This window comes from Orbicella franksi, chromosome 15 (genome assembly GCF_964199315.1).
Source record: "Orbicella franksi chromosome 15, jaOrbFran1.1, whole genome shotgun sequence".
Lineage (NCBI taxonomy): Eukaryota > Metazoa > Cnidaria > Anthozoa > Scleractinia > Merulinidae > Orbicella > Orbicella franksi.
In genome coordinates, this window is record NC_138159.1 from 910,963 (window position 1) to 938,739 (window position 27,777).

Sequence of the window (27,777 nt, forward strand, 5' to 3'; positions counted from 1 at the left end):
TTAGAAACTTTCTTCTTTACTCAAGCCTCAGAAGGAGTTCGCAGCCATCCGTGAACGTCATGAAACAACCCCATAGCACCAAAACGTCGGCCCTTGCTATGTTGCCGCTCTTTTGATTCCTTGACAGATGACGTCTTCTTCATTTTATAAAATTATATTATCATGAAAAACTATTTTTAATGAATGTCGAAAATACTTGTCCATTTCAATTTTATGATTTAGAATTGTCGTTCTAGAAAGCTTTCAGAAACCCAAAGTCTTCTGCATTATTCTACAAAGTAAAAACTCCGATCGCGAACAAAATAATTTGCATTTCAACCATTGAATTAATAAATGAACGTTTTTTTTTAATTGCCGTTTCATTAGATTGAAAGATATTGCTAGTTTCAGTAAAGAACTATGACTGATTTCAAAATTAAATATACCTAGTAGAGTTTACTTTAATTTGTCTCTCCGAAAGATGCATCATTATGAAAATAGAATTAGTTTAACCCAACTTACCGCTCGGTTCTTTTTGCAGTTCGTGGAAAGCAACAAATATCATTATTAAATACCAAGGTATGCCGCTTTGAAACGGCGCAAGGTTCTCTAAGTATCCCGCAGGAATCGTAACACAAGAGACTACAAACAAATTCAAATGCATGACCAATTACTGTAATGAATAATTTTAGTCTGACAGAAAAATATTAAACTTGGCAAATTATTGCATGTTTGGTCTATAAGAAGCCTTCAAGGTTAAATATTTTTCCGATGTGATAGTAAGTTATCGCTAATTTCTAGTCCCAAAGGCACAACTATGAGGCTTTGCTTACCATAAATCTTTTGCGGCCGCGAAATTCGTTTCTTCGCCGGACACTCTCTCAACAAAGAAAAACAGTCGGCTTTCCTCCCTGCTGCTTTGTGATGGAAAACCTTACTTTTACACAGTTAGACGTTAAAAGCGTATTTCAACGTGAAGGAGGAGAAAACAAGAAAGCAAATCAATTAGCTAAGAGATTTCCTGTGTTTTCATAATGTTTGTTCCTCTCCTGCCGTCAGTCATAAGCATATTCACATAAAAAGAAACGATTTTGATTTTAGCCAAACAAGAAACAAGATTGAGGGCAGCTGATCTATGTGACGCTTTTTTTTAGGTTTCATCTTAGACAAATTGAAGAAATTATTCTCCGAAAATTACCAAAATGACACCGTGTTTCAAGTAACCATAACAAAATGGATTTAGTCTAAACTTTATTATAAAGTACCCCAACAGAGGACAAGCTATTGTCTGTAAAGTCGTCTTCTTTCCAAACCTAAACAAAGACTGTCGCTGCTATGTACTATGGCGAATTAAAGTTTGCAAATCTTGGCATAAATCGCTACCAGTTTCTTTTAGGTGCATGCAGCTTAATCCTGCAAGACATGGAATGCTATATTTTTCGATATAAATGATTTAAACGTCGTTGATCCTCTAAGCTTTTCTGAAACTTTTTGATAAAACCTTACGGACAAATTAAAAATTGGCAATAATGGACCACACATTTTGCTCACAACGCAGCAAACATTATCGATGGTCCTCGCCGGAAGACCATTACCGGTATTTTTTTAATTTATTTTCGTGAGAACCTCAACTAAGTCTCTGACATATGTGAATAACATCAAGAAGGAATTGCACAAAGTAAGAAAGTCTTTGCTTTGTTTATCTTATACGAAGGAGGCATCAACATCGAACGATGGAGATCTTAAAGGAAGCGTTTCGTTGTAGCAAGATTAATTGTCTTTCGGTTAATTTATATGTGGTCCCGATCAGAGCTAATTATTATGCACAATCGTGCTTTGTTGCATATTTCATAAACTTTTGCTGTTTGAAGTAGAACCATGCTAAATTTAATCATTTAAACAAAAGCTTGGTAAAGGTCAGATTTTCAGATCGGCGGCCATTGCACAAACGTAGCGCGCTTTATTATTTCGTTTTTAATCGACCGAAATTTGAGCCAAGAACCTTAAAATGTATCTCATAAGCTACTGGAAGTAATTGTCTTTGCTCTGTTAACTACAGTTCTAGAAAGTTCTAGAAAATTCAGTAGAGGTGTGAAATTTGTCAAATTGATTGTTAGTTAGTCACATGTAATGACGCTTACCCAGCAAGCCGCCTAAAATGTAATGACAGCAACAGACATCACATTTATTTCATACTGAGATATCGATTCTTATCTAAGATTTTTAAAATGATATTCCACGGAATATGTTTGAAAATTTCTTCTCGATCTTTCTATCAGCGAAATACTTGAGCACGGAAAGTGCAAGCTTTTTGGAGTAGTATTGTGTAAACTAAGTGTACTTCATATTTCCTTTAAAACTAGCATTGACTGTTATTTGAGCTTTCAGACTTGAATTTGTATCTCATTCGCTATTGGACGTACTGACACAGTTCCTAAATCTTGTTTTAAAAGCTTTAAAAGGACTCAAAACACAAGAGATTTGTCGGCGTATCTCGCGTCAATCAGAGCGGGAAGCTGATTGATCCGAAAACGGCATGTCGTCAGAGCCTGTAGTAATGACGGCAATTATTTGTAGTACAGTTATTTCAAGCTAAAATATCGATCCATATCTAAGATTCTTTTAAAACGTTACTTAACAGCAGGTTGAAATTTTTCCTTAAGTTCTTTGTTACCGAAATACGCTAAAGCGAAGCATGGATAAAAAGCACGTTTCTCAAGCGAAAGACCCTTAATATTTAATTTCGATCAAAATTGACTGTAATTTGAGCCTGGAGACTTCAGTTTGTATATGTTACGCTAGTGGAAACAACTGACGCAGTTCTAGGACCCTCAGTACGTTTTAAAATCTTGAAAAAACTCAAAGGAACGTACGTATCACATGGCAACTGACAAGAATGATTCGTATCTAAGACTTTAAAACGTTCTTTGACCGGATCGGTGTTCAGTTAAGCTCTTCTTTCAGCTTTTTCGAATCGACGAAATAAGTGAAGGTCAGAGTATGGGCTGTTCTGCTTCCGTCAAAAGGCACATAGAAATTAATAACAATTCAGTTTCTATACCTCTTTCTACCAAGGAAAAATGCCTTGTAAGAAACTCGTGGGGTCTGATCAAGATGAATAGCACGCTTGTTGGAAAGACAATCTTTCTCAGGTAAGACACTTTAAAGTGTCTTAAAACGCAGCTATAGATTAGCAGGGTTTATTTAAGGGTCTCTTGTACTTAGCATTGAAACAGCAGCTAACTAGCCTAGACATGACTAAATTTGCACGCAATCAGTTTTTGAACTCTGGAAGTTCGATTTATTAGACATAAGAGCGAAATATGCAAAAAAGAGTGTCGGCCTGAGCAGTGTATCGCCTACGAGACTGGCAGTTGTCCCCCTCAAACAGCAAAATAGCGAAGAAACCGCAAACACGAGAACCACTATTTCCCCCGCTTCGGCAATGATCTGATGGTTTTATTTTTCCATCGGTCCGACTAAGACCAACAGTTACGTAGGTTAAACTTTGTACTGAGATCTAAATATACATTTTTAATGTTTAGGACGCTTGTAAGTACAAATCATACAAACTTCAGTGTAAATGTACTAACTCGTGCAAGTATCGGTTTAATCAGAGGAGACATTTTACACATCTTTTTCTGCTTGAACACAACTCGACCAGTCCGACCGATCAAACCGGGTCAACCAAGTCGATAAACTTTCCAATTAACATTTCTCTCCCCAATACACCGGCGTCTGTGAAGACCTACTGAAGAACAGGGCTTGTTTGGTCTTCTGGGATAGAAAAGGAAGATTTAATGCTCAGAGCATTACATCCCTTTTCCCGCCTTACTTGTAAACTTTCTACACTTCAATTTTTGCCGGGTTCAAGTTATTTTCTCCCGCCCCAATTAACTGCCCCTGGGTCTCCGAGGATGAGAGCATTAACATTATGAAAATGAAAATTGGCGGATTTAAAGCACATCCAAAACGTTTACCTTTGAGATCCATCATATGGAACTATAACAAGCCATTCAGAACTTCGCCGCTCGTATGTGTTGTGAAAAGCACACCTAAGTACGATCATATTTCGCCACTTTTTATAGAGCTTAACTGGTTGCCAGTAGCAACTCAACTAGATTGACGTACTGCTTATCACCGTCTTTAATAAGTGTCTGACAGGCCGCGTGCCAGAGTACCCCTCATCCCAATTTCTCAGGCGAAATACGCGGGCGTATCGTCAGAAATTCACAAAAGTTGAACATTTTACTTTTCAAGTCAGCTAGCGGCCAGAGGACATTTTATTATGCTGTATGTGTGCATGCATATATGCATGCTTTCATGACGTCATATGACGTAGAATGACGCAATCATTTCCGAAGAGTTGCCATCTTAGATCCGCCTTTTAGGGTCCGCCATATTGGATTTTACAACTTTTATAAAACGTTAGAAATCAACCGGAAATGGCTCAAAATTAGTCCAAACCGATAAAGAAAACTAAACATAACCAAAAATGTAGCAGGTAATTCGACCCACTAAAGATAATTTTTCATTAAAATTGACATTCAAACATTCAAAACATGCCTGTCAAAATATGGTTGCCACTGAAATATCAGTTAAGATTTTTACCAAAGACATATCTTTAAACAACGAAAATCATAACCGGGATGGTGCTTTAAAAATATCTGGTCTAAAAAAGCATAATTATTAAGATTTCATTTGTCTGATTTCTCCTCAGTTTAAATTCAAGAGAGATAGCGAAGACTCCTGACAGAGTTTTACTTACATTTCTCTTTCTTAGTGTTTTGAAATGTCGTAAGACACTGTCTCTCGTTTTGGATATTCATCTTCGTTCTCGTAGGCTATTTCACATGAAACCAGATCTCCCAAAACTGTTTCCAGAATTGAAGAGCATTACCAGTGGACAGCTTGATGCGTCAAGTACCGTATTTGGTCATGCTGAGAGAGTAATGCGCGCAGTGGAAAATGCTGTATCAGCACTGGATGACGCCGAGAGCTTTACTGCTTACTTGGAGGAACTGGGACGGAGGCACAAAGTGCGAGCGCTAAAACCTGATTATCTAGAGGTGAGGTTTTCTAGCTTTCACCGTTACTAATCAAGTATTGTAGTGAAAATCTGAGACTATATTCAGCTCGTTCAGAGTTATACAGTGAAAGCTCACGGAGAGTAACAGGAGCCTTCAGATCTCTTCATAATTTCTGCCCAAATACAAGAACATTTGGCCGAATAATAGTCTAAGAAATTCATTTCTGTGTCTACAGCTGCCGGTTTGGACAGAGTTTTGCACTTATGTAAATTATTTTTACGAAGGAGATGGGGAGGGGCAGACTCCATCCCTCCCCAGTTGTAACAGATGAAGAAAATCCCGGAATGGGTACGGTTAAAGGAGCTACGTCACTTGAAAAGCTTAGCCAAATTTTTTTAATTTCGTCGTTTTTAATCTGTGTTTATCTTCTCAATCCTTAAACATCCTTGTTCCTCTATGGTTTATTATTATCTTTTTTGGTGTTTTTCTACCTTAGTAAACTGTTATTTTCAGGTTTCCTTCAATTTAAATTGTATTTTGTACGTGGCCAAAATGACTGAAAAATGGCAATGGGCGGATCTAGGGGGAGGGTTCAGGGAGTGCACAAACCACCCCTCCCTCCCCTGAGATGAAGCCTTCTTTTTCGTATTCGCTTTTAAAATTTGCTTAACTCATCAGTCAGCTACGCCATTCCTTAGTGGTGCACCCCTTCCTAAGAAAAATCCTGGATCCGCCCCTGCAATGTTAGAAATATCGGAGTCCCTTGTAACTAAATACGAGGTCGGGCCACACTTGGAACACACAAGGAAGGCTTGCCCAGGACAGAAGCCGATGGAGAACGGAAGTAGTCAAGTAGTCCGGAGCTAAGGGACAAATCATCATTATCATAACTAAATACATGTACATAAATTTATTTCAGTGTTTTCTTCTTTCCAGGCGATGCACAAAGCCTTCATGTGGACTTTGAACGATCTTTTACACTCCACCTGGAACAGTGATACTGCGGACGCCTGGAGCAAACTCTTCCTGTTCGTCTGTGACGTGATGATACGGGGTCTACGATCTTAATTAATAAATGTTTGTGAAATTCCACAATCTGGCTGTAATCTACCTTGAACATTTTAAGCAAGAAAACAGCTTTAATTTACTCATGTTCGCTTAGAATTGTAGAATTGTTAGAATCGTAGAATTGTAGAGTTGTAGAATTGTACAATTGTAGAATTGTAGAATTGTGGAATTGTTAGAATTGTAGAATTAATTTCTTTCACACTGTCATAATATCAAATAACAGCTGTACTTTCTGACTGCATGTAAATTGACTTAACTAGTAGGTGCAAAATTTATTTTTAAACCGAAAATATCACATTCAACATTTAGCAGTTTGCTAATCACCATTAATTATTAAATTTCTAAAATTTCCTTATTTATTGTAATGAAGGGACGCAGATCAGACAGATATATTTCAAGGGAAATATTTGACTGTGTACGAAAATGGTATTTAGAGGTCACTCGTTTATAAAGCTAAGCAATCCTGTCACAGAAAAGTAAACAGAACGGACATTTCGACGCTTGACGGAACCACAAAGATGCTTCCCGGCACCGACTATTTTTTTTAAATATTATTTTTGACTAGTTAATGGGACGAGTGACAGGGTAGTCAGTGATGCAAATTAATACTTTTAAGGTCAATTTATTCCTAGTTCTCGATACAAATTCACTGACGCTTTTACAGTCGTTCTTTTTATAATGGGTTGTTCCTCCTCGCTTAACCACAGAATCGAAGTAGTATTTTCAGCTCCGCCAACTTCAAATTTGAGAATCAGGGATATTCCGCTTTCAGAAGAAAGAAAAAATATTCTTAGAGAATCGTGGAAACTAATTGAACCAGTCAAGACCGATGCAGGCAAGAAAATATTTGTACGGTAGGTGCATTTTCGTCAGCGGGGACCGAAAAATGTGGCCATTCAAATGAAAGCTACTGAGTACTTTCATGCGGTACTGCTTATTCTGTTGAGAAATATATAAGGTGCTTCTTAAGTCCAAGAATGGGAACCCAGTGTTTGGTCATTCCGTGAAATCTCTCGAGCAGTACTTTCGCGGTGTGGTGTTGTGTATTATGCTATAGCTAAGCAGTACGGTCTAATTTTTCAAGTCGGTGGTTGGAACACGCCAGAGTTTCAAGTACTGATTTTTGGGTGATGCGAAGAGTTGTTCTAAACTATTAAATTTTTCATGCATGAAATATAATTTTTGAGCCTTAACTGAGACTCTTGTAAGGTAGTTAATGTATTACGTGCACGTTGAGGTGGTTTATGTGTTAGATTATTGCACTGGTAGTTACAATGACACCCTTACAAGCGGCTCGTAATGAGAGAGTACGAAATCCCCTAACCAGCTGAAGTACTAAGCTAACTTAGGTGAAGAAAATAGATTGCAAGAAAGCCACAACTTGTGTAAAGAAAACCACTCACAATGCATGTGTATACTTCAGAGTTAAAACGCATCGTGTCAAACTTGTTTAATTAAGTTTAATATTTGAATATTAAGCTTTTAATAAACGTCCATCACTATCGGGTTTCTTTTTCTGTCATGGGTGGATTCGTGGCCTTTTCTTCGATCAAAACTATCTTAACCAGCTTGTGTATCTACGAATATAATTTTTATACTGTTATATTATGTTCAGGTTAAAAAATCAAGGTATCCGGGGAAACAACAAGGATACATATTAAGTTTTAGACAAACAACTGATCTATAGTTTAATTTTGTCTTTAATATTTTTATGCACAGTGTTTATTTTGTCTTTTACATTGCCTCTACCTTTTCTGTTTTTTTTTTTTCAATAAAACATCTTCTGTCATTGAACAACGCCATCCTCGATGTAATGAATCGAATTCGTACATGTATCGCGCTAACATAATTTGTTGATCAAAGTATTTCTAAAAACACTGAATAGACTTTTCCATGCCATAATAGCGATATCATGGAGATTTTGTAAAGCATTTTCATCTGGGTTTAAGGGATTATTTATCACCGTAACACCCGGCCTTGAATCCATACGTAACAGAGCGAAAACGCGCGAGTAAAACCCATAAGAGCGATATCAGGGAGATTTTGTAAAACACTTTTCATCTGGGTGTAAGGCACTATTTATCACCGTAACACCCGGCCTTGAATCCATGCAGAGCGAGAAAAACCCATAAAAGCGATATCATGGAGATTTTGTAAAGCATTTTTATCTGGGTGTAAGGGAGTATTTATCACCGTAACACCCGGCTTTAAGTCCATACAGAGCGAGAAAAACCCTTAAATGCGATCCTTATCAAGATTTGACGCGCCCGGCCGGTGGCTGTATGGTTTTAATCTATGTAGATCTGAGGGTGGCAAAACCAATTGTTGTTTGTTCCCTTTTGAAAACGAAATAGTCAATTTTCTTACTTTTGACAAGGTTTAAGTTACCACGTTGCCCGGGAGACGGGTTTGCATTTAACATGAAATCACAATTCTGAAATGTACTGTGCTGCTAAAACATGAACTTTGAACAAATTGCCACAAAGAAACAAGGCTTGCGATTGGTAAAATGAAATTTATTGGAAGTAATGGGTAAGGAAATGGATCAGTTTTGATATCCCTCTTGTAAAAGAAGCCAATCACAGCCACCAGAGATAATACTCGCTGGGGCAAAATTTGGCAAACTTTCATAATCGCCATCGACTGTGTTTATTTCAAGAATACTAGTGCCGGAAGCAATAATTTATTATTTATTACAAAAAAAAACACCTGTTTTATGCTCAAATTCAGTGCAACTTTTAAAACGGCGAATAGATATTCCATAACAGAACGAATTAATTTACTGGGAAGAAACACTCATCTTGTCAAAAAAGCGCTGTTATGTTTCAATATGTAACATATCAGACACGAAAGACCGTGTTTGACCACATTTCCAAACACTGAGAAGAGGGGTGAAAATACGACGCGCAACGGAGTATTTTTGACGAACTTCGAGGGGTTTGGAAATGTGGTCAAACACAATCTTTCTTGTTTGATACATCTTCTCGATCGAAACTAAGAGTAAGGAGAAAAACAGAGAAATAAAATCGTAAAATTCTATGCTAATTATGATCAGACATCCAGACACTGTCGCAGTCATGATTTATTTTGCTTAAACGTGAGTTGTTTAATGAAATGAGTTTGAGAAAAGCTTTTACGGGACAATTAATATATATATTACAGAACGTCTTTTTACAGACACCTGGTCTGTAAAATACAGACACGCAAATACTACTCTAATATAGGTAATCGCATAAATGCGAGTGTAAGTAAGGATTTACACTACGAGTAATATTTGAAAATTCTCTCAAAATTGTACGAGGCTTTAGGCAAGTGTCATTTGAAAGAATTTCCAAATATCACGAGTACTATAAATCCTTAATTGCTCGAACCTTCATAGGGCTACTCATTAATTACATGACAGGAATCACGAAAGCGCGCGCGTTAAACGCAGTACAAATTAAAAATTAACGATAAATTGACCTGCTCTTAGCCAATCACAGTGAAGTAATTTTCTCAGTTATATAGTAAATGCAGATAGTCAAATTTTCACTCAGACGCTGATCAAAATGTATTTTGGTTTCTTGAATAGCAGAAGTTGCAATACCTCGTATTATGCATTCTAACACCTCTTACATATTTGATCATGCTTTCAGACTATTTGAATCCTATCCAAAAATGCTAGAAGTGTTCCCTGCATTTAGGAGCCTGTTACTGCAGGAGATAATCAACTCTCGATCTTTGTACCTTCACGCCAAAAGAGTTATGGGTGCACTGGAAAACGCTGTGTTAGCGTTAAACGACGCGGAGGTTTTCACAGAATATTTGATGAACCTTGGAGAGAGACACCTACCATGGACTTTGAAGATGGAACATTTTGATGTATGTATACTACTGTTATGAAAATAGGGCAAGGGTACACTTAACAAATTGACGTCAGTTTTTCATGCGTCTGTTCTGTTATTGATCATGAATTTCGTAATAACATTGTCAAAGTAGCTGTTGATCCGATCCGCAGACTACTTTGACAATGCTATGACGAAATTCATTGTCAATAACAGGACAGACGCATGAAAACCTGACGTCAATTTGATTTTTACAATAACAAATTTTCAGATTGTCTGCTCTCGCTCGTTGATGCATCGCATGAATTTTAAATTCACGTGTCTGTCCGCTTATTGACAATGAAAATTAGCCAATGAGCGCGCGAAAATTTCTGCACTTATCGTAAAATAGTTATTTTAGACAGTTGTCACAACAAAATCTGCCCATTTGCCCTGCTAACATTTTGGTTCCTTATTAGAAGTTAACTTTTGTGCCCCTAAATGTCAGTATTACGCCCCGTGTTGTCACTTTGTTGTCAACTAACAATCTCCACATCATGAAAGTGAAGAATGATCATCGCAGTTAATTTCCAATTTAAGCAATTGGAAAGAAGAAGCCTGAAAAAATCAGGGCTTCAACGGGATTCGAACCCGTGACCTCCGCGATACCGGTGCGATGCTCTACCAACTGAACTATGAAGCCACACAGTGGGAGCGAGGTCAATTTGTAGGGTTCATATCTTCCCGTGAGGGGTGAAATATTGTGAAGTTTATATGAAATAATTCATATAAGAACTGCGGTTGTAGATGAAAGTGAAGAATGATCATCGCAGTTAATTTTCCAATTTGAGCAATTGGAAAGAAGAAGCCTGAAAAAAAATCAGGGCTTCAACGGGATTCGAACCCGTGACCTCCGCGATACCGGTGCGATGCTCTACCAACTGAGCTATGAAGCCACACAGTGGGAGCGAGGTCAATTTGTAGGGTTCATATCTTCCCGTGAGGGGTGAAATATTGTGAAGTTTATATGAAATAATTCATATAAGAACTGCGGTTGTAGATGAAAGTGAAGAATGATCATCGCAGTTAATTTTCCAATTAAACGACACATCATGCTTACAATTCACTGCAGCTATCATACTGTAATTATGCTATCCGCCTTCCCTCTTTACTCTTTTAAAGCCTTAAAAGGCCCTATGAGTCCCAATGCGTGACAGAAGCTGATGAAGATCATGCTCGTTTCGAGAAACCTAGCAGCTAATGGGAATCTACCCAGAATCTTTCTTGTATTGCCTCGTTGTGTCCTCGTATTATGTCGATTCGGATTCTTTTTTCTGCAAGCAGTTTATGCCGGAGATTAACAATAAAGATACAAAATGGGAAATGAGAAAGCGAGGTAAAAACGGTTTCAATTCTTGGGAATGAGGTCTCCTCTGCAAATATATGTACAAACATTCCTAACAAAAGAATTGAGACAATAAGATCTTCTTCAGGGTGCAATAGCAATTAAAAGCCAGACTACTTCGCAATGTTCATAAATTGTTAATTATCGCATTATCCCAACTCTTCCCATGGGCCCTCTTGGTGCTTATATCCAAGATGGCGGCTGGACATGCCGCCATCTTGGGTTTTAAATTCAGGAGGACCCAGGGCAGGAGTTTGGCTTATAGCCAACAGATGCTGGAGGATGCCATGCTTTGGACTTTGCAAGACATGCTTTCATCCGCGTGTACTGAGGAGGTTACGGAGGCCTGGAGAGAGCTGTTTCGTTTTATAGGCGCAACTATGATGAGGGGACTGAGGAGAGCGTACATCACGTGACCAGTCAATTCATAAAAATTAGATAAAGGGCTCGAAAACTTGCAGACTACGAACAAAAGATAATTTCACGCTATAAAATAATGCACAATGCAACATTCACAATTGCGTTTGTGATATATAGAGCACGTCTACATTGTGGAAAGGAAAAAATTAAAGCTCTTAGTGTTTTTCAAAATCAAATGTACAGCGACACCGAAAGCATACATACATGGTGCCAACCGTGGACTTTATTTGCTATGACCAAGCTTCCTTGGACCAGCAGAAGCCAGACATTAACCAAGATTACACAAAACTCATATCTGGAGAGCAAGGAAGTTTTTGCCCACAACAAAAAACGCCATTTTTGTGGGCCTCTTTTCTTCAATCCTTCGAGAAGTTAATTTGATTTGTTTACCTAACAATCAATAAACCAAATTATTTCAAGTAGCCTGTTTGCGTGATAAGTTATATCAATGTAGCTATCCAGTTTATAGGTACACAAACTAAAACTGCAAAACATACTAAAAACAATACTCTGCAAAATTATTACAAAAATAAAGAAGCTTCATTTTAAACACAATAAACCTATCACAAGCGGACGTTATTTTGTCTAACAAGCGGTGTTTAATCTATTCGCATTTTGCGACTGGATCTTTCAAAAACATGAAGGGAAATCATCTCGCTCATTTTTGTACACTGATTTTTTTTTTAAAATATACATTAACATTTCTGAATACCTAAGTGGACCAGCCACTTGCTAAAAAAACAGCTCCAGCTGATGAAAGCGTACAAAACTTGAAGAGATGTTCTTAACTACGTCATATATAACATTTCAAAATTCATCATAAACCACTGCACATTACTTGAACAACAGTATTATGTGCACCGAAGTAATTTTGATATGTAATATGAAAGTATTTACAGGTAGATAACTTTCACCAACAGGGTTTGCTATTGATGTCAACGAGTTTTCATGGCCAGCGAAAAAGTAACTCGATAATCACTTTACAATGACAGTTTCTTGAATTACAATGCACCACATTATTGAACAACAAATCAATATAACTGTCGTTACGTCATCATAACACATGATCATTGTTACGTCATCATAACACTTGATCATTGTTACGTCATCATTACATATGATCATTGTTACGTCATCATTACATATGATCTTGTTAGGTCACCATTACATATGATTATTATGACGTCATCATTACATATGGTCATTGTGACGTCATCATCACATATGATCATTGTTACGTCATAATAAGGTCATTGTTACATCACAATGTCATACAACTTAAATCATTGTTCTCCAAAAGGCCCATGTGGACATCAAAACATGGGATAACATCTGACCTTTAGTCAGCTTGTCACACAGAAAAAGAGCGCTTCCAGGAATACCCCTCAAACTTGTATCCCTCCAGGTCATTCTGACTTAGCTGACGGCCTGTTATTTTTCTTCTTGATTGTTTATTTTCTATTGACTTTTGACAAACCATTTGAATGACATGAGCCTTAATGGTTGATTTCTTGCGACGTTCAAAAAAGCAATGCCCACAGGCCCACCAGAAGTCTTCCTCAGCGCTCTTGTGACCATTGGCCTTGCGACGAGCGCTGACTCGTAAAGATCGCTTCCCGACCAACTTCAACAAACCAGGAAAGCCAGGCTGCTCGACAACATAGTGAATCTTTGGATTGTGACCGTAATACGCTGTAACCTGCAGAATTGAATCCAATTTTTAGTTGTTCTCTTAGCAAATAAAGACTGAGGAAGAAAAAGAACCGTATACGATTCCTATGCCAACGGATCTCCACTGGTTGTTGGATGCGTATCACCCCTGGGATGATGCTCTCTTGAATTTTTTCGCAGGGGTGTGTGGCTAGCGCTCGTTTCTTGTAATCCTTAACTATTCTAGACCAAAATATGCGATTTCGAGATCTTACTTCAGACCTGTCCCAAAAGTCATACCCTATTTTATACCTCTAAAATTAGTACACGTCTTTAATGCTTGGAATAGCTTCAATTTACGTATACATTTGGAAAGGGGTTCAAATTCTCCGACATTAAACGAGAAAAATAATTATTACGTCTAAACAACATACCTAAGACAAGTATAACATTTCCCGTTTCAGGTGAAAATGGTCGAGATCGATATCAGTTGCTATTTCAGATCAAATCTGCGCAAGAACATTCCCGTTGGCCAGCGGTCATGCAGCTTCATTGCTTAAAAAAGTAAATTTTCCGGAGCCATCTCTTGGGGGCTATTTTTACATAACCCTTTACGTCAACATAAAAATTAATGATCAAGTCAAGTCAAGTCATCTTTATTTAGGCAGGGTAGCCCCATTAGCCATAGGCTGGTATCAAAAGCGGCCCCATGATAAACATGTCCCCTGAAAACCTCATGCGGTAATTGTTTACCTCTTTACGAACAAACATTAGTATGATATATGTGTCAAAATCATCCAGGGTGTAATCAATAGGCCAATGTTTACTTTAAATATTTGCTTTGTTAGCATAAGTCCTTCAGTTTCAGATTGACAGTCGCTACAAAAATACCAACTCTGATTATTGAAAAGGATTATTAACCATTCCAAACATTTAAAGTATTTTCATGCTTTATTTGTTACGCCGGTGTGACAACTCAAAATTTTACCCCAAATGATTATGGGCCCATTAGTGCTTTTGCCACCCAGAAACTTTGAAAGCCACTATTTCCATTAATACTATACAAAAAGGGCTAAAACATTCAAAACTTTTTAACTTCAATTCAAAATGTAAACAAAAGTAGCTGTTGCGGAGGACTGGTCACTGTTTAGATAACGCAGAGTACAATAAGCATAACAAGGTACAGATTATTGAAGAAACCTGTATAGTAACTGCCATAAACACTTACCATATGTCTGTCTAAAACTGTATCATGTTGAAACAAGATCTTTCTCTCAGCCGAGAGTCCCAGTGAAGAATTGAAATCAGAGCCAGAGTTCTCTCGGTCCCAATCATCTCCCTCCTCTAAGCTAAATCCGCTAAGTTCTCTGCGCAAAACACAGGGGTCGTGATCTAGAAATTCTAAGGATAAACACATCTACTTCAGTAAAGTGAGTCTTACTGCAATAATCAAGTCATAAATCTTAAAATGGCCCCTGTCCTGACATAAAGCAGTCGACGATTTAAGCCCTGGCCAAACGGACTCGCAAATAGTCGGAAATAGCCGCAAGTTGAACTTGCATAGAGAATTGCATTGGGTGGCCAAAAGGATTCGCAAGTTTCTTCGCAAGTACAGCTAAGTCGCAACAAGAAAACAATCCAAGGCAGACATATTCTGTATTTCATTGGCTAATAGTTTGCTATCAACGCCATTAAACTTGCGCTGACTTGGGTTCGATGGGCAAACAGTGAAAAAATTGCGCCGACTTGCGTGCAAATTTTATCTCCACCGAAGTTAGCACAAGTCATCGCAAGTCAACGCAAGGGCACGCAGAGCCTGGCCAAACGGACGCAATTTGAAAACTTGGGACTACTTGCGAGATTGGCCAGGGCTTTAAGAAAGCGACCATCTCGGAGATTTGAAATCTCTCCCAGCTAGATGTTACTTCTGGTTTCCAACAGCACATATGCATAAGCAACATACACAGCCGAGAAAGGTATCATTAAGTAGCCTCTTAGTTAAGAAATTTTACTAACAAAAGGCGTTCACTATCAAGGTTATGTGCTAGCGAAAACCAGCCATCAACGTGTTGAACTCAACAAATGTTTCGTCAGTGTTCCCTGAAAAAACTTTCTCCCGTGTTTCTCAGTATCGAGTTGTAAAGACATTAACGTTTGGAATGACTCACACGGAAAAAGCTGTGAGAACTAAACCTTCTGCTCTTGTTCCCATAGAATTTCTCGTTCTCCTAAACTTCCATCGCGTTTTTATCGAACCTCGATAACGTAGATAACGTTTGATTTTTAGCAAAGTCCCAAAATCTAGCCACGTTTATCAACGAACCTTGTTTAATTTCTTGGTTCATATGAAAAGAAAGGTTCGCTCCTTCGTGGTTGTTATACCAAGTGATTTTACGGTATACGCGCTGCACTTGACCGGAATGAGGCACATCTGAAAAGGAAAACAATCAGTTATGTCCGATATTACTGAAACATACTGACACGTCAACAAAAGATATGCCGTGAGTAGAATCCGGATTTCTCCAACCCCCAGGAGAAACGACAATTGCTTTGAAAAATCGGGCACCGCAATAAATCGGGGGTAGGATTACTGTGTTTGACTGAGGGGAGAGAAACGACATTTGGTTTGAGTTATCGGAAGGTTAGAACAATCGAGGGTTTGAGAAATCTGAGATTCCACTGAATATCCAAACTGTATGATTCTTAACAGAACCATTCTATCCTAACACAGAAACACAAAGTGATTTACTATTCGAAAAAAAAATCAAAAAAAACCAGAGTAGTTTTGCGAAATCTGTGTGAGAACGAGAGGGAATTTTCATATAGAAATTTGTAAGCATAGTATTTTTCTGCCTCCGTGTAAACAGTATGGAGCGATGGAGCCTTGAATTATCAATTTGTTATGCTTTACCAGTCAGTATCGTTCCCTCGTAGTCCAAAATACACTTAAATTAGAACAGAATGAATTGGTACAACCAATTGCTTTAAATTTCACTCTATTTCTTTTTAATTTTCAGTTAATTTAGCACAACTTTTTTTCCCCAGGCTTAGCGTGCATCTGACTACATTGCGGCTTATTCCGTATATCTTAGATGCGGGCTTTCACAGGTCCCTGAAGTAAAAACTAGTACACAAACCTCCTTGATTAAGTCCATTTCTTTTCATCTTGTAACTTGCTTTAGTAGTCACTCTGAAAGCTTCTGACTTAACACTTCCTTTTAAACCTGAACTGAATTCCATTGCGATAACCATTTCCCATTTGTTCCTTTGCATGACTTCTGCTTTTTCTAGCCAGTAGACTGGATCACCCTCTTGTGTCTTGTACACCGACCCAAGATCGACAATGACAACTCGACATCTTGCGTCACTTTGTAGAGTTTTGACTTCGAGTTCAACTGGGCCTGTAGGATTAAGAAGTCGTTTTTAATTCATCATAGCCTGCAAAGCGCTGAAGTTCAAGCCATTTAACTAGAAGTCGGTAAAATGGCGATTACACTGTACCCAATGCAAAATCACATGAGAATATTAGAACGCATTGCCTACCAATTGTGTCGTGGGTTCTAATGGCGGCTTCAGCACACCTCTGAGTAAACGCCTGAACATTGGTGATCTCATCAGATGCTTGTATTACAACAGTCACTTCTGAGTTTTCCAAACGATATTCTAGTCCTTCATTAGTCTTCCTGGTCTTTTTGTCGTAAACGTCTTTGAGTCCCATGATCTGAACTTCTACTTCAACCTCGGGAATCCTGACTGACGCGTCGGGATTGTACATGTAGCTAGCGGCTGCCACGTTTCCTGAAAATCATGACCACATTTTACCAGAGCTCTCAAGACAAACGAGTTACTTCATACATATGAACGAAAAGCCTCTAGGATAGAAACGTTTTCCATTGCAAAGGGAACTACACTTTCTGAAGCTGACGCTTTTTCAAGGCTTTTATGAATCATAATGGCCTTGTTGAGACAACGAATCTCAAATTGCATTCAGTTGTGTTCTCAATTCACTGGATTGAAAATACTACACCTCGTTTATCTCGTTTTACGCTTAAGTTCAAAAAGAAAACTAATGAAAATACGCATTTGTGTGAAAGCAAACTCTCTAAGTTCAAGGGCAGGGCTGCGGTAATGCATGGTGAAGCTAATAAAACTGCATTTACACATGTTTGTGTTTGAATCTACAAGCTTGTTGGGCCATGCATATGAAACAAATATTAGCAAAAATAACATAGTCAAAACCCCAAATGGCAGTAGGATGACCAGGGTTTCCCTTCACCGGCTTAAGAGAGTTTACTCCCAAGCGAGTTAGAAGATGGCAACTGTTTTACAGATGACAAAAGGCAATGTCGCGTTAACAATCTCAGTTATCTATGGGCTGTGTTCTGTGTTAAGTGTCCAATACCCCGCGTGATACACTTAAGAAACCTGTGCTCACCTAACGAATTACTTAGCAGTGGTCCATTCGACGATTCCCGAGTTTGCAGAGGGGAGTGTAACTCATGCAACTCAGCGGCTGGAAGTGGCTCTGTCGCAATAGGAGATGCAAATCCTAATTCAGACTGAATAAACTCGTCAATATCACAAAGAGTTTCTTCCAACGTGGGGTCAATTCTGCAGCTCAGTTGGCAAAAATTAATCAGCGTGTTGCTCTTGGAACTTTGAAATGTTTTGGGATCCATTGTAGTGGGCTGCCCCTGGCTTGTCCGTTGAGCACTACTTATACACCGAGTTAGTTCGCTGAATTAGCTCGGCTAACAAGCCTCACTTCCATCGAGTGGTGGGCGGGAGTTTGCAGATCACATTTTAGCCCCCCCAGGCAGGCGTCTTGCAATGGAGAGGAAAGCGAACTGCGTGAAGGGCCGAATAATACCATTTTGTATATTGCGCTTCCGCTATGTATTTTATCTCAATGACACTATCAACTTAAAAGTAACGACCTTTCGGATTAACTGTAGGCAGGTGTAAGTTATATGGATCTAGGAAAAGGAAACTTTCATCGTTAATCAATCAAAATTCAACCGACGAAAACTAGAATCTGTTGCAAAAATGATCATGTAATAACGATTTGTTAATTAATTTCCATATCTATATATACATGGACATTATGAAATTTTCAAATTGCAGAACTCTCAGTTAAATTAGATCTTCACAAAGAAACCATTAAACTAGTATCTCGTCTCATCATATTCAAAGTAATTTCATGTGTTGCCAAACACGATCGAATCTCGTCCGAATCTGAGTTAGTACCTGCGACGGTTCGACGGTTACGGACGTGAACCGTTAGCAAGTTTCTTGTGTAAGTTTGTGTTAAATGAGAGAAATTACTTGAAAAAGATGAAAGCAGCAGTTGATCTGCATATAGTTGAATCACTGTTTTTACAGAAATAAGCAAAGTTTTTGAATTAGTATCTAAATAGTCGATAGTGTGTATTAATAGTTTATAACTTGCATGAGAACAGAAAATCCTGCTATTCAATTTCATTAGGCTGACAGAAAGAAATTCTTAAATTTACAGGAGTCTTTGGTAACGTGTTACTACACTTGTCAATCTGTGGTTACTGGGCCATTATCAAAATTTGTTTAGAGCAATTAATTTTATTGTGTTTATGAGATTTGTGTCTTGTCCTTAACCTCGCACAAAGGATTAATTTTCTGTATGAGTGAATTCACATTAGCTCATTTTTTAACTTAATGCGGGAAGTGAAGAGTTTTCCGTTGCCAAATACAGCCGAGTCTTGAACGCTTATTCATAATTTAAACCTTTAATGAACTGTCCAGGCACACCTTTGCATTATTGTATTCGTAAAGGTATTTGAGGGCTTTGTGTCTTTTGAAGAAAGACTCCAGAGAGAACATTCATCTTTTTTATCAGGGCCAACCAGTTAAAAAGGTTTCTATAGCACTTGAAACAGGACAAATTTAACGCAGATACCTCGTTACAGATATTTTTTCAGTCTTCAGGAAGTGTGAGTTACGAAATTCGCGTGATAGGTGTCATTATCCTAGTACTCAAACAATGTCGATTGTGCAATCGCAAGCTGGTAACATGATAGCAGATATGCATTGTGTGCGCTTCCTTATATCAAGCGTTTCAATTGTCTCGGACTAGCTCTAAGACAAGTATTGTCCGAAATATCTTATGACCCGGGGGGGGGGGGGGTCCGATAAAGTTTGAAGCCGGGAGGTCCCGATCTAAACTCTTATCCTGTTATGCACGATGTTTGACCGACAGGTAGGCATTTCGTATATCTCCCATATAAAATAAAGCCCCTCACATACTTACAGCAGACATATTGCATCCATTTTCTTTAACCTTAGATCGACTAAGGTCTTAAAATACTTGACTGAATACCTAATAGCAGTCTTTTCTACCCATTTATCTGGTTTAAGGAGCTCAGTCACAAATTGAAGGAAACTTGAAAATAGTAGTTTGAAAGCTAGAAAAACACCAAAGAGATAATAACAAACCATAAAGGAACAAGGATGGTTAAGGATGGGGAAGATTAACACGGTTTACAAACGACAAACTTGAAAATTTAGGCTAAACTTTTCAAGATACGCAAACCGTGACGTGGCTCCGTTAAACTCGTCAAATCCTTACCCCTTTACGTACCTCCAGCCCGGAAAAGCTACAACAGCTGGGCGGAGCTTCCCCTCCCCCCGCTAAATTTAGTCCATTTTAGAGAGTGCCCCCGGGCTAGGACCAAAGCTACAACACAAACTGACCTTGCATAATTCGTTTTTTTCTGCAAGTGCTTCGTTTATGGAAACGACCAAGGTTTTCATTCGCTTCAACGTTCTAGTTTTCTTGTGAAGTAATGTGTACATCTTGCGACATAGTTTGTTAAACCAATAGAAAATCTTAAGCACCTCCAAACAATAGATTTTATTGTTAGCCTCTCAACAGACAATTCTGAAATCAAACTTTGTCTCAATTTAATCAGTATCCATTCATGTCTAAACCTAAAACCACCACGCTATATACATTTTTGAAATTTTTTTGACCGAACGTTAATCTTTTGCAGATAGGCAATTTTGGCAATTTCTGGACAGGACGAGCATCCGATAACTTTCTAAGCGAAAGATAAGAGCATACAGTGAAACTAGTGTAAACGTTTTAAGCTTACAGATCGCTATGGGACTTTATGTGCTATGCTTTGGCTTTCATAAGGCTAAGAGCAATCCTTTACATCAAATTTTAGTATTAACAGTAGTGTAGCTATTGTCTCGCAAGGAATGGTGTTTTTCAGTATCTGTACGGTTTTGAAAAATCGCAAATCATGCATGTAAACTTCGACATTCTTCCAGGTTGAATTGGACTAGCATGCCATCACGCAATGTATCGTGCCCTGAGCCTAGAAACTCCTACTTGCATTCAAGCAACTCGTCCAAGAACAAATAAGGAGGTTTATTTAAGAATGGGTTGTTGACCAGTGGCGCCTAATGATCACTTAAGTTGTGGAAAACTAATTGACAACTGTCATTCACGCTCACGTGCAAAACGTGATCGACCTAGATAATTAACTGATATTCGACAATGTGGCCTTTTGCTGTAATATAACACCACGTTTCCTGTTCTTTCAACCTTCCTCGTTTTATACATGTTTAAACCGTGTGGTGTTGTGCACACTCTGGTTTTAAATGTCCCACTGAGGTCTTAAAAAGTAATTAATCGCTAAAGAAGAAAATATGTCAAATATATCTCCTTATTTTCCACATAAAGGCATCATTCTCGATGTAGCTTAAAATAATTTGTAAAGGTTCTTGATTGCTTTCTGATTAAAACCTGATTGTGAACAAAGACCTTATTCTCTTTTGTGGAAAGGACCAGACACGCACGAGAGCTACACCTAGACACTGCCTTAACAAGTCAAAGTTGCTAAAGTTCTGAGGGTCTCCCAGGGGTTTTAGCCTGAACAAGGAGACAAAAGAAAAAAATCTTAAGGAAAAATGGGAACATGAAACAGTTTTGTGGATCACAGGAACAAAATGCTGTGAAAGAGAGGCAAACATAGATTATCGGTGGTCGTTGTACTGTGGCACGGATATGAGTTATGAATCTTCCCTTTGGGTGACTGAGAAACTTAATAAAAATGTGAAGTGTGGAAAGCTTGATTGAAATTTTATGGCCAGTTGAAATTGAGCATCTCGAAGGAGGGGTAGGGGGCGTGCCAAATATACAATGTTCCTCCATGTCACATGCTGATTACACGTGTATACTACACATAGTGTACGAAACATCGTCAATGCCGGATTAATCGTCAATGCCGCCATTCTGCCATGGAGCAGGACTTTTTCAAACAATAAACAATAAAGTTTCTTTTTCATCATGGAATTGTCAATCAATACAGTAAGATCTTACTGCATTGATTGACAATTCTATGATGAAAAAGAAACTTTATTGTTTATTGTACTAGACTAAAGGTGTAGCGTCACGACATTTTAAATCAAAACTAGTTTCAATATGAACAAAAGCTTAAAACCTTGAAATATGAGCTTTCTCAGGTAGATAAATCACAAAGAAGATATAGTCAGTAAACATAAAACAAGCGCAGTCACGATTGTAAAATGTTAAGACGGATTACAAACTTAAAAAGATGACCAAATTTTTTCAAGGTGTGTCAGCCATCCCTACTTCATATCACGTTCGTCGTTGCGAAGCATTGTGATTGTTTTTGTTTAAGTATAGCCGTGGCAAAAATAACTGTCTGGAATTTAGCATCAAAACATTACGTTCAGATGGTAGCAAGATCACTGAACGTGATTACATCTTCTGAACATCTTCACCATAGATTCGATATACACTTGCGCTTGTCTCGTATTTGTATGATGGAAGAAACTTTTCTCTTCATTAAAATGAGATTGACTCTGTGCAACGTTAGCTGTACTTAAGAAGTAGAAATTAAAAGCTGAGAATGAGTTGATGAATGGCATTAATTGATTGTGGCCGAGTCTGCTCTTCACTTTTAATAAAGAGCAGGAAATTCACATTATGCAGCAAAAATTAAAACGCTTAAGTAACAAGGTGACAGAGGAAACTGTGTGTTCAAGTGGGACCTTAAAACGCGACGTTTCTATTGTCTCTGACAGGTTCTTAGAGCAACATCTTGAAACATTTCGGAAGTTCGTCTTAGGTGCAACTGATACATTCTAAACAGTTTCTTTGCTTAATGCAGTACTGGATTGACACGCGACTAAGATAAAATAAATGTTTATTCATGTCATCTGCTAAACACAAGATATCGTTTTGTTACCGAGGGAAACGTCTCGGAAATTCAGACATTGCATGTATGTGTATCTACGTTTGTGAAGTGTTTGTTTAACAGACAGTCACGATAACACTAATGTAAAAATTTGGTTGTTTTGATAAGCGGGTATGTTTCATTTTTCCTTCGCACAAAGCGTATTCTCGAGTAATTTATAGATTAACACCTGCAAAGATAAAAGAATAGACCGTTTTCGACTATTAAAATTCAGCTTGGCAGTGAGGCTTAGAGGACACAAACAAGGAAATTGAATGACCATGTTCATTCGTTTCTTTTGTTTGTGTCGTCTAGGCCTCACTGTCAAGCTGAATCTTAATATATCGAAACTGGCCTATTGAACTGCACACCCTAAAGTGAAGTTTTTCTTAAACTGAATAGCTCAGTCATATTTTCTATACGATTACCGGCGCAATGTATAAAGTTGGGAAAACAAGAAAAGCGAGTAAATCACGAGCCCTTAAGCGAATGATTTAATTGCTTTTCAAACGTTCTCACAACATCCCAAGTGTGTTTCTTGCACGATTAACCCATAAAAAGGGGATCTTGAAATCACTATTGTAAAAGTTTGTCAAAGAGAAGTAATCTTGTAGCCACGTATGTGAGGAGATCTAGGTACGATGTTATAAAGTTGCTTATTCCTAACGCTTACATCACTGAGCTTAAGCCATCAATCCCAGTGGCCAAAAGAGAGAAGGCACAGATCCATTGTCACACTGCACAGGCTTCAGCACCAGGAAAGAAAGAGTTCATTGGTTAAGGGCAGAAGATATATTCAGTGATAGCAAAGTATTTTAACTCGGAAATCATGAAAACATTGGCTAATTAACAAACGTCAGTTTTTTATGCGTCTGTCCTCGTATTGATGATAAATTGCGTCATACCATTGTTAAAGTGGTTTTCGCAGTAAACTGACAATGTTATGACGAAATTTATCACCAATAAGAGGACAGACGCATAAAAAACTGACGTCAATTTAATTTTAACAATAACAAGACCCCAAAGTGGTCAAATGCCGGGACTAAATGAGGGGAACAGACGCCGTAAACTTGCCGTAAACAAAGATATGTAAATTTTATTCCAAATGACGCGAACATTGTCAATAGCTTTTCTAGCTTTTTGATTGGCTACTTAAAAAGTCCATAAAATCTCATTGGTTAAAAAGTTGACAGTTTGACAGCTGAAAGTTGAACTTGAAAGCTTGCATAAATTGAAATTTTACCCGTTTGTACTCTTTTGATGATAAAAATGAGCCAATCAGCGTGCGAGAAATTAGACAAAGGCGAGTGTACAAACTTTATGGCAGTAGGGACAGTTCGATTAAGGGCCTGTCTTTTCCCAATAAGGTCCCAAGCAAGTTTTGTTGTTAGCCTTCATTACAGGACTGAAAATGTTTAGCACAATTCACAACCATGTACTGACTAGAAAGACATTGTAAACTTTAAGGAGACAATTCTGATTGAGAGACATTTTAGTGTGTACTCACGTCCAACGGTTTCAATAGCAAAGAAGCGAAAGAAACTTGGAAAATCTTTCGCGTGTATAAGTCAATTCTCTTTTAGAAACGTTAGCGATAAAACTAAAAAAGAAACACTAGGATAGTGCTCGGTACAATATTTTCTAAATATTGGACAGGCAATAGAGCCATGCGATTGACTGATTTTAGTTATTGGCCCTCTGAAATAACTTAATCATATATTAAAGGCGACAATTAAATAAAAAGGAAGTTATAAATGCAAATCTTGACGCTCCGGCAGGGACATTGCTTATTCGCTGCGCGCAATGGGAAGTTCGTCGTCGCTTTATTATAGAAATGAAAAAACGTTTCCAGAATCATTCAGCTTAAATTTAAAATCTAATGCTAACTCGCTTTCCGAAGAAACGAAAAATGTTTTGAGAGAATCTTGGAAACTCGTTGAGCCTTTGAAGACTGTCGCAGGAAAGAAAATGTTTGAACGGTAAGATTAGCTATCCATTTGGTGTTCTTCTACCAGACACACACACTCCACCTGGGCAAACTGTACATGTGGACACCGTTTCTGATAATGCAGAGAGCCAACTTCATGCAAAAAGAGTTAATAATGCTTACTGTCATGTAGTGCCGCCAGTTCAAACTTTGAAGATCTCATTTTTTTTATATTTGTACATACAAATAACGGTAGATATAAACAAAAAAAATACATGTTTATCACAAAGACGTGTTTAGCTCGAAAATACAAAGTTAAAAGGAGCAAAAATTCAGGGGAGGAGGTACCCCCATGCCAAATGGCATGTTGTCGCTTAAAGGTGTAAATTGTGGATTTTGCCCTCACTTAGGGTGCTCGGGTTTCAAAACATCAAGGTATCTTTTAGCGTTGCATTGGAAAAATTACAATGCACCATTATTTAAATAGATCTGGAATGAAATCTTCAACATTTCTTCTTAGATGAAAGCTTTCGATTGTAATATCAATAAAGTCACTTAGATCTTATTTATGGTTTCCTTTTATCTTTTGATCTTTTTTTTTTTTCCTAATCTTGTCCAAAATTAAGTTCTTCTTCACCGGGTCTAGCACTTATCATGTGCGCGTACATGGAAAATTTTTATTCGTTTCAAATCGCAGAAACTGATATACTACGGTGTAAAACCCGGCCTATATTCTGAACATTCTTTTAAACTTGTGTGATTAATTAAAAAAAAAACATTTCAGCCCACGATGTCTCGTTATTATTATTTTTTATGATTGTGGCCTGCTAAGGCCCCCACGTTTTAACTAAATACACTGTTAAATACATATATTAAATGGCATTCTAAAACAATTTATCTTATTATGCTACCTTGCATGCAGTGGCCATTTTCAATTTAACTTTGTCGGAAGTCGAAATGGTCTCAATGACAGTAAGGCATAACTAATATCAAGTTAAAAACATCCTGCCGGGCATAAATTAACGCTATTTTGTCGAAAAACACTTTCGCAAAACCATTAACTATTGGAGCCTAAAATAAATATATTAAATTTCAACATTAGAAATACAATTAATTTTAACATATCTCAGAAACTTTTTCTCTTAAAAGGCATTTGTAAAGTTCTTTCGATGAAAAAAACAAACAAAAAGGCTTTTGAAATTGAAATTCCTAAAAAAATTAGCGATACTAACGTCCACTTTTGAATACAGCGTGAATTAAAATACGAGAAATATGACCTCCAAAAAGCTTGTCAATCACAGTGGAAATGTATTTTGCATCCTAGTTACCAAATGGGTTGTTTTGGGGTTATGTGGGTTGGCGTGCATAACAATTGAAAATAATACCGTTATTTTATCAAATTGTGAGTTAATAAGGGGATTTTTTTATTAAGGCAAACTTTTGCAGGACCGTTGCACTTTTCTGAAATGATTTCATTATGCTTTATCATACATAATCGAATGTAAGAACCACGTTATCGAGTATCTGCATACTGATAGTTTACTGAATAATCTTGACAAAAGTATTTTCATTGCAGGATGTTTGGAAGTCACCCTGAAGTAATTTACCTGTTTCCCATTTTTAAAGGCCTAACCCTGAGGGAGATACTTTGTTCTCGGGCACTTCACCTTCACGTAAAGAAAGTCATGTCTGCACTGGAAAATGCTGTGCTATCTTTGAATGACGCGGAAAAATTAACTCACTATTTGATAAACCTTGGCGAAAGACATCGACCATGGTCTGTGAGAATGGAGCACTTTGATGTATGTCAGTGTTATTATTATTGGAGAGTCTGGGTTTCTCAGAGCTACGTCAAGGTTTGCGTACCTTGAAAAGTTTAGCCTATATTTTTCAAGTTCGTCATTTGTAATCCGTGTTAATCTCCTCCATCCTTAATTATCCTTGCACCTTTATCGTTCGTTATTATCTCTTTGGTGTTTTTCTTTCTAAGTAAACTACTATTTTTGGGTTTCTTTCAATTTAATTGTAAGAGGCCAAAGTAACATGACTGAGCTCCTTTAAGCGAGTTGAAAACTGGTCACAATTTTAACCGTCAGCTGAGAAATGGCGAGGGTTTGTAATAATTTACTGAAGGTGAAGAAATGGGCTGGAATTGTATCTGATAGCTGGAAAATCGCTAGAACGGTAAAAACTGATAACTTAGATTCCAGCAGCGCCATCTGTATGCTCTTATTTAACAATTAGAGAAGATTTAGATAAACATTTTTGACTGAAAACTAGCTAAATTAATAACGAACTTACAACGTTTCGCTGTCCTCATGAGAGCATTGTCAAGTTCAAAATGTTATTTTTCGTTATACTTATAATCATATTCACAAATATCATCGCACTTGACATTTTTAACTTGAAAATGCGTTATGAGGACGGCCAAACGTTGCTCGTTATTAATTTAAGAGTTACATGTCTTAGATTAAAACAAGTGGACACCTTATATAATATCAAGGCTAAAAAGACGTATAAACAAGCAATGACATAACATAATGTAATTGATGTAAACCAAACAGATCAAAGAAAAAGATCTACTTCTCTAGAGGCTTTGATCCCCTCATTAATGCTTGACTTTGGGTTCTCAATGTAGAAAGCCTCGGAAAGGCTAATTGTGACCAATTGTCATTACGGTCAAGGACATCAAGATAATAATGACAATACAATTGGTCGCAATTAGAATTTCTAGCTCTTTTTTGATGCTTTAGATTTTAAACGATCTGTAAGAAAATTGAGCACAAATACCTTTTGACACTCTCTTTGTTTTATCCCCATTAGCTGCTAAAGGAATCTCTCCTCTGGACACTTCAAGACATGCTTCAGTCTAAATGCACTCCAGGGGTGAGCAGGGCCTGGAGCGAAATGATCGACTTAATGGCTGAGGCTATGATGCAAGGACTGAAGAGTAGACATCACGTGATCAGCAACCACTGAAACACAACGAAAAAACGAGAATCACCACTGGCGGGAATACAGTCATCCTCCCGTCGTTCAAAGAATACAGTGATTCATCCCCGTGTCTCCAGCGCAATGATAAAAGTTTTATCTTTGTAATATTCTGTAATATACACACCTTGTGTATATTGTTGAAAAAGGCATAATATAAGCAGTAAAAATGAATTTGCTTTTACAGTTACTTGATAACGGAAAAGTAAATAATAGATAATGATAAAATAATATTTGAGGAGGAGGCGTCCAATCACCTTTG

General features: G+C 37.7%; 4 protein-coding genes across 6 annotated transcripts; 3 read left to right on the top strand and 1 right to left on the bottom strand.

Moving 5' to 3' along the window:
* Window positions 1-2,446: 2,446 nt before the first annotated feature.
* On the top strand, window positions 2,447-6,240 carry LOC145469926 (neuroglobin-like). Its single transcript, XM_081453739.1, has 3 exons — window positions 2,447-3,131; window positions 4,823-5,048; window positions 5,946-6,240. The coding sequence occupies exons 1-3, from the start codon at window positions 2,980-2,982 to the stop codon at window positions 6,075-6,077; spliced, it is 510 nt and encodes a 169-aa protein (XP_081309865.1). The 5' UTR covers window positions 2,447-2,979; the 3' UTR covers window positions 6,078-6,240.
* A 154-nt stretch (window positions 6,241-6,394) lies between these two features.
* Window positions 6,395-11,701, top strand: LOC145469539 (neuroglobin-like). The gene is made up of 3 exons (XM_081453287.1): window positions 6,395-6,931; window positions 9,713-9,938; window positions 11,558-11,701. The coding sequence occupies exons 1-3, from the start codon at window positions 6,756-6,758 to the stop codon at window positions 11,699-11,701; spliced, it is 546 nt and encodes a 181-aa protein (XP_081309413.1). The 5' UTR covers window positions 6,395-6,755.
* Window positions 11,702-13,048: 1,347 nt separating this feature from the next.
* On the bottom strand, window positions 13,049-27,404 carry LOC145469535 (uncharacterized). 3 transcript variants are annotated; one of them, XM_081453283.1, is made up of 6 exons: window positions 27,315-27,404; window positions 16,899-17,153; window positions 16,493-16,756; window positions 15,679-15,786; window positions 14,584-14,756; window positions 13,049-13,404 (listed from the first exon to the last, which is right to left on the bottom strand). In XM_081453283.1, the coding sequence occupies exons 2-6, from the start codon at window positions 17,128-17,130 to the stop codon at window positions 13,057-13,059; spliced, it is 1,125 nt and encodes a 374-aa protein (XP_081309409.1). In that variant the 5' UTR covers window positions 17,131-17,153; window positions 27,315-27,404; the 3' UTR covers window positions 13,049-13,056. The 3 variants fall into 3 exon arrangements, with proteins under 3 accessions (XP_081309409.1, XP_081309408.1, XP_081309407.1); XM_081453282.1 differs by lacking the exon at window positions 27,315-27,404 and adding an exon at window positions 20,082-20,322; XM_081453281.1 differs by lacking the exon at window positions 27,315-27,404 and adding an exon at window positions 17,791-18,731.
* LOC145469538 (neuroglobin-like) lies at window positions 24,258-27,760 on the top strand. The gene is made up of 3 exons (XM_081453286.1): window positions 24,258-24,576; window positions 26,101-26,326; window positions 27,348-27,760. Exons 1-3 carry the CDS (start codon window positions 24,401-24,403, stop codon window positions 27,501-27,503), a joined length of 558 nt encoding a protein of 185 aa, XP_081309412.1. The 5' UTR covers window positions 24,258-24,400; the 3' UTR covers window positions 27,504-27,760.
* Window positions 27,761-27,777: the final 17 nt, after the last annotated feature.

What these genes read in the sequence shown, in the direction of transcription:
- LOC145469926 (XM_081453739.1), top strand. Translation starts at nt 2,980, where the DNA reads ATGGGCTGTTCTGCTTCCGTCAAAAGGCACATAGAAATTAATAACAAT. An exon ending in GGAAAGACAATCTTTCTCAG is followed by an intron (nt 3,132 to 4,822) that starts GTAAGACACTTT and finishes TCGTTCTCGTAG; the next exon opens with GCTATTTCACATGAAACCAG. An exon ending in TAAAACCTGATTATCTAGAG is followed by an intron (nt 5,049 to 5,945) that starts GTGAGGTTTTCT and finishes TCTTCTTTCCAG; the next exon opens with GCGATGCACAAAGCCTTCAT.
- LOC145469539 (XM_081453287.1), top strand. Translation starts at nt 6,756, where the DNA reads ATGGGTTGTTCCTCCTCGCTTAACCACAGAATCGAAGTAGTATTTTCA. An exon ending in GGCAAGAAAATATTTGTACG is followed by an intron (nt 6,932 to 9,712) that starts GTAGGTGCATTT and finishes TCATGCTTTCAG; the next exon opens with ACTATTTGAATCCTATCCAA. An exon ending in TGAAGATGGAACATTTTGAT is followed by an intron (nt 9,939 to 11,557) that starts GTATGTATACTA and finishes TATAGCCAACAG; the next exon opens with ATGCTGGAGGATGCCATGCT.
- LOC145469535 (XM_081453281.1), bottom strand. Translation starts at nt 18,034, where the DNA reads ATGGATCCCAAAACATTTCAAAGTTCCAAGAGCAACACGCTGATTAAT. An exon ending in TAGAACCCACGACACAATTG is followed by an intron (nt 16,757 to 16,898) that starts GTAGGCAATGCG and finishes TTAATCCTACAG; the next exon opens with GCCCAGTTGAACTCGAAGTC. An exon ending in GAACCAAGAAATTAAACAAG is followed by an intron (nt 14,757 to 15,678) that starts GTTCGTTGATAA and finishes GTTTATCCTTAG; the next exon opens with AATTTCTAGATCACGACCCC.
- LOC145469538 (XM_081453286.1), top strand. Translation starts at nt 24,401, where the DNA reads ATGGGAAGTTCGTCGTCGCTTTATTATAGAAATGAAAAAACGTTTCCA. An exon ending in GGAAAGAAAATGTTTGAACG is followed by an intron (nt 24,577 to 26,100) that starts GTAAGATTAGCT and finishes TTTTCATTGCAG; the next exon opens with GATGTTTGGAAGTCACCCTG. An exon ending in TGAGAATGGAGCACTTTGAT is followed by an intron (nt 26,327 to 27,347) that starts GTATGTCAGTGT and finishes TATCCCCATTAG; the next exon opens with CTGCTAAAGGAATCTCTCCT.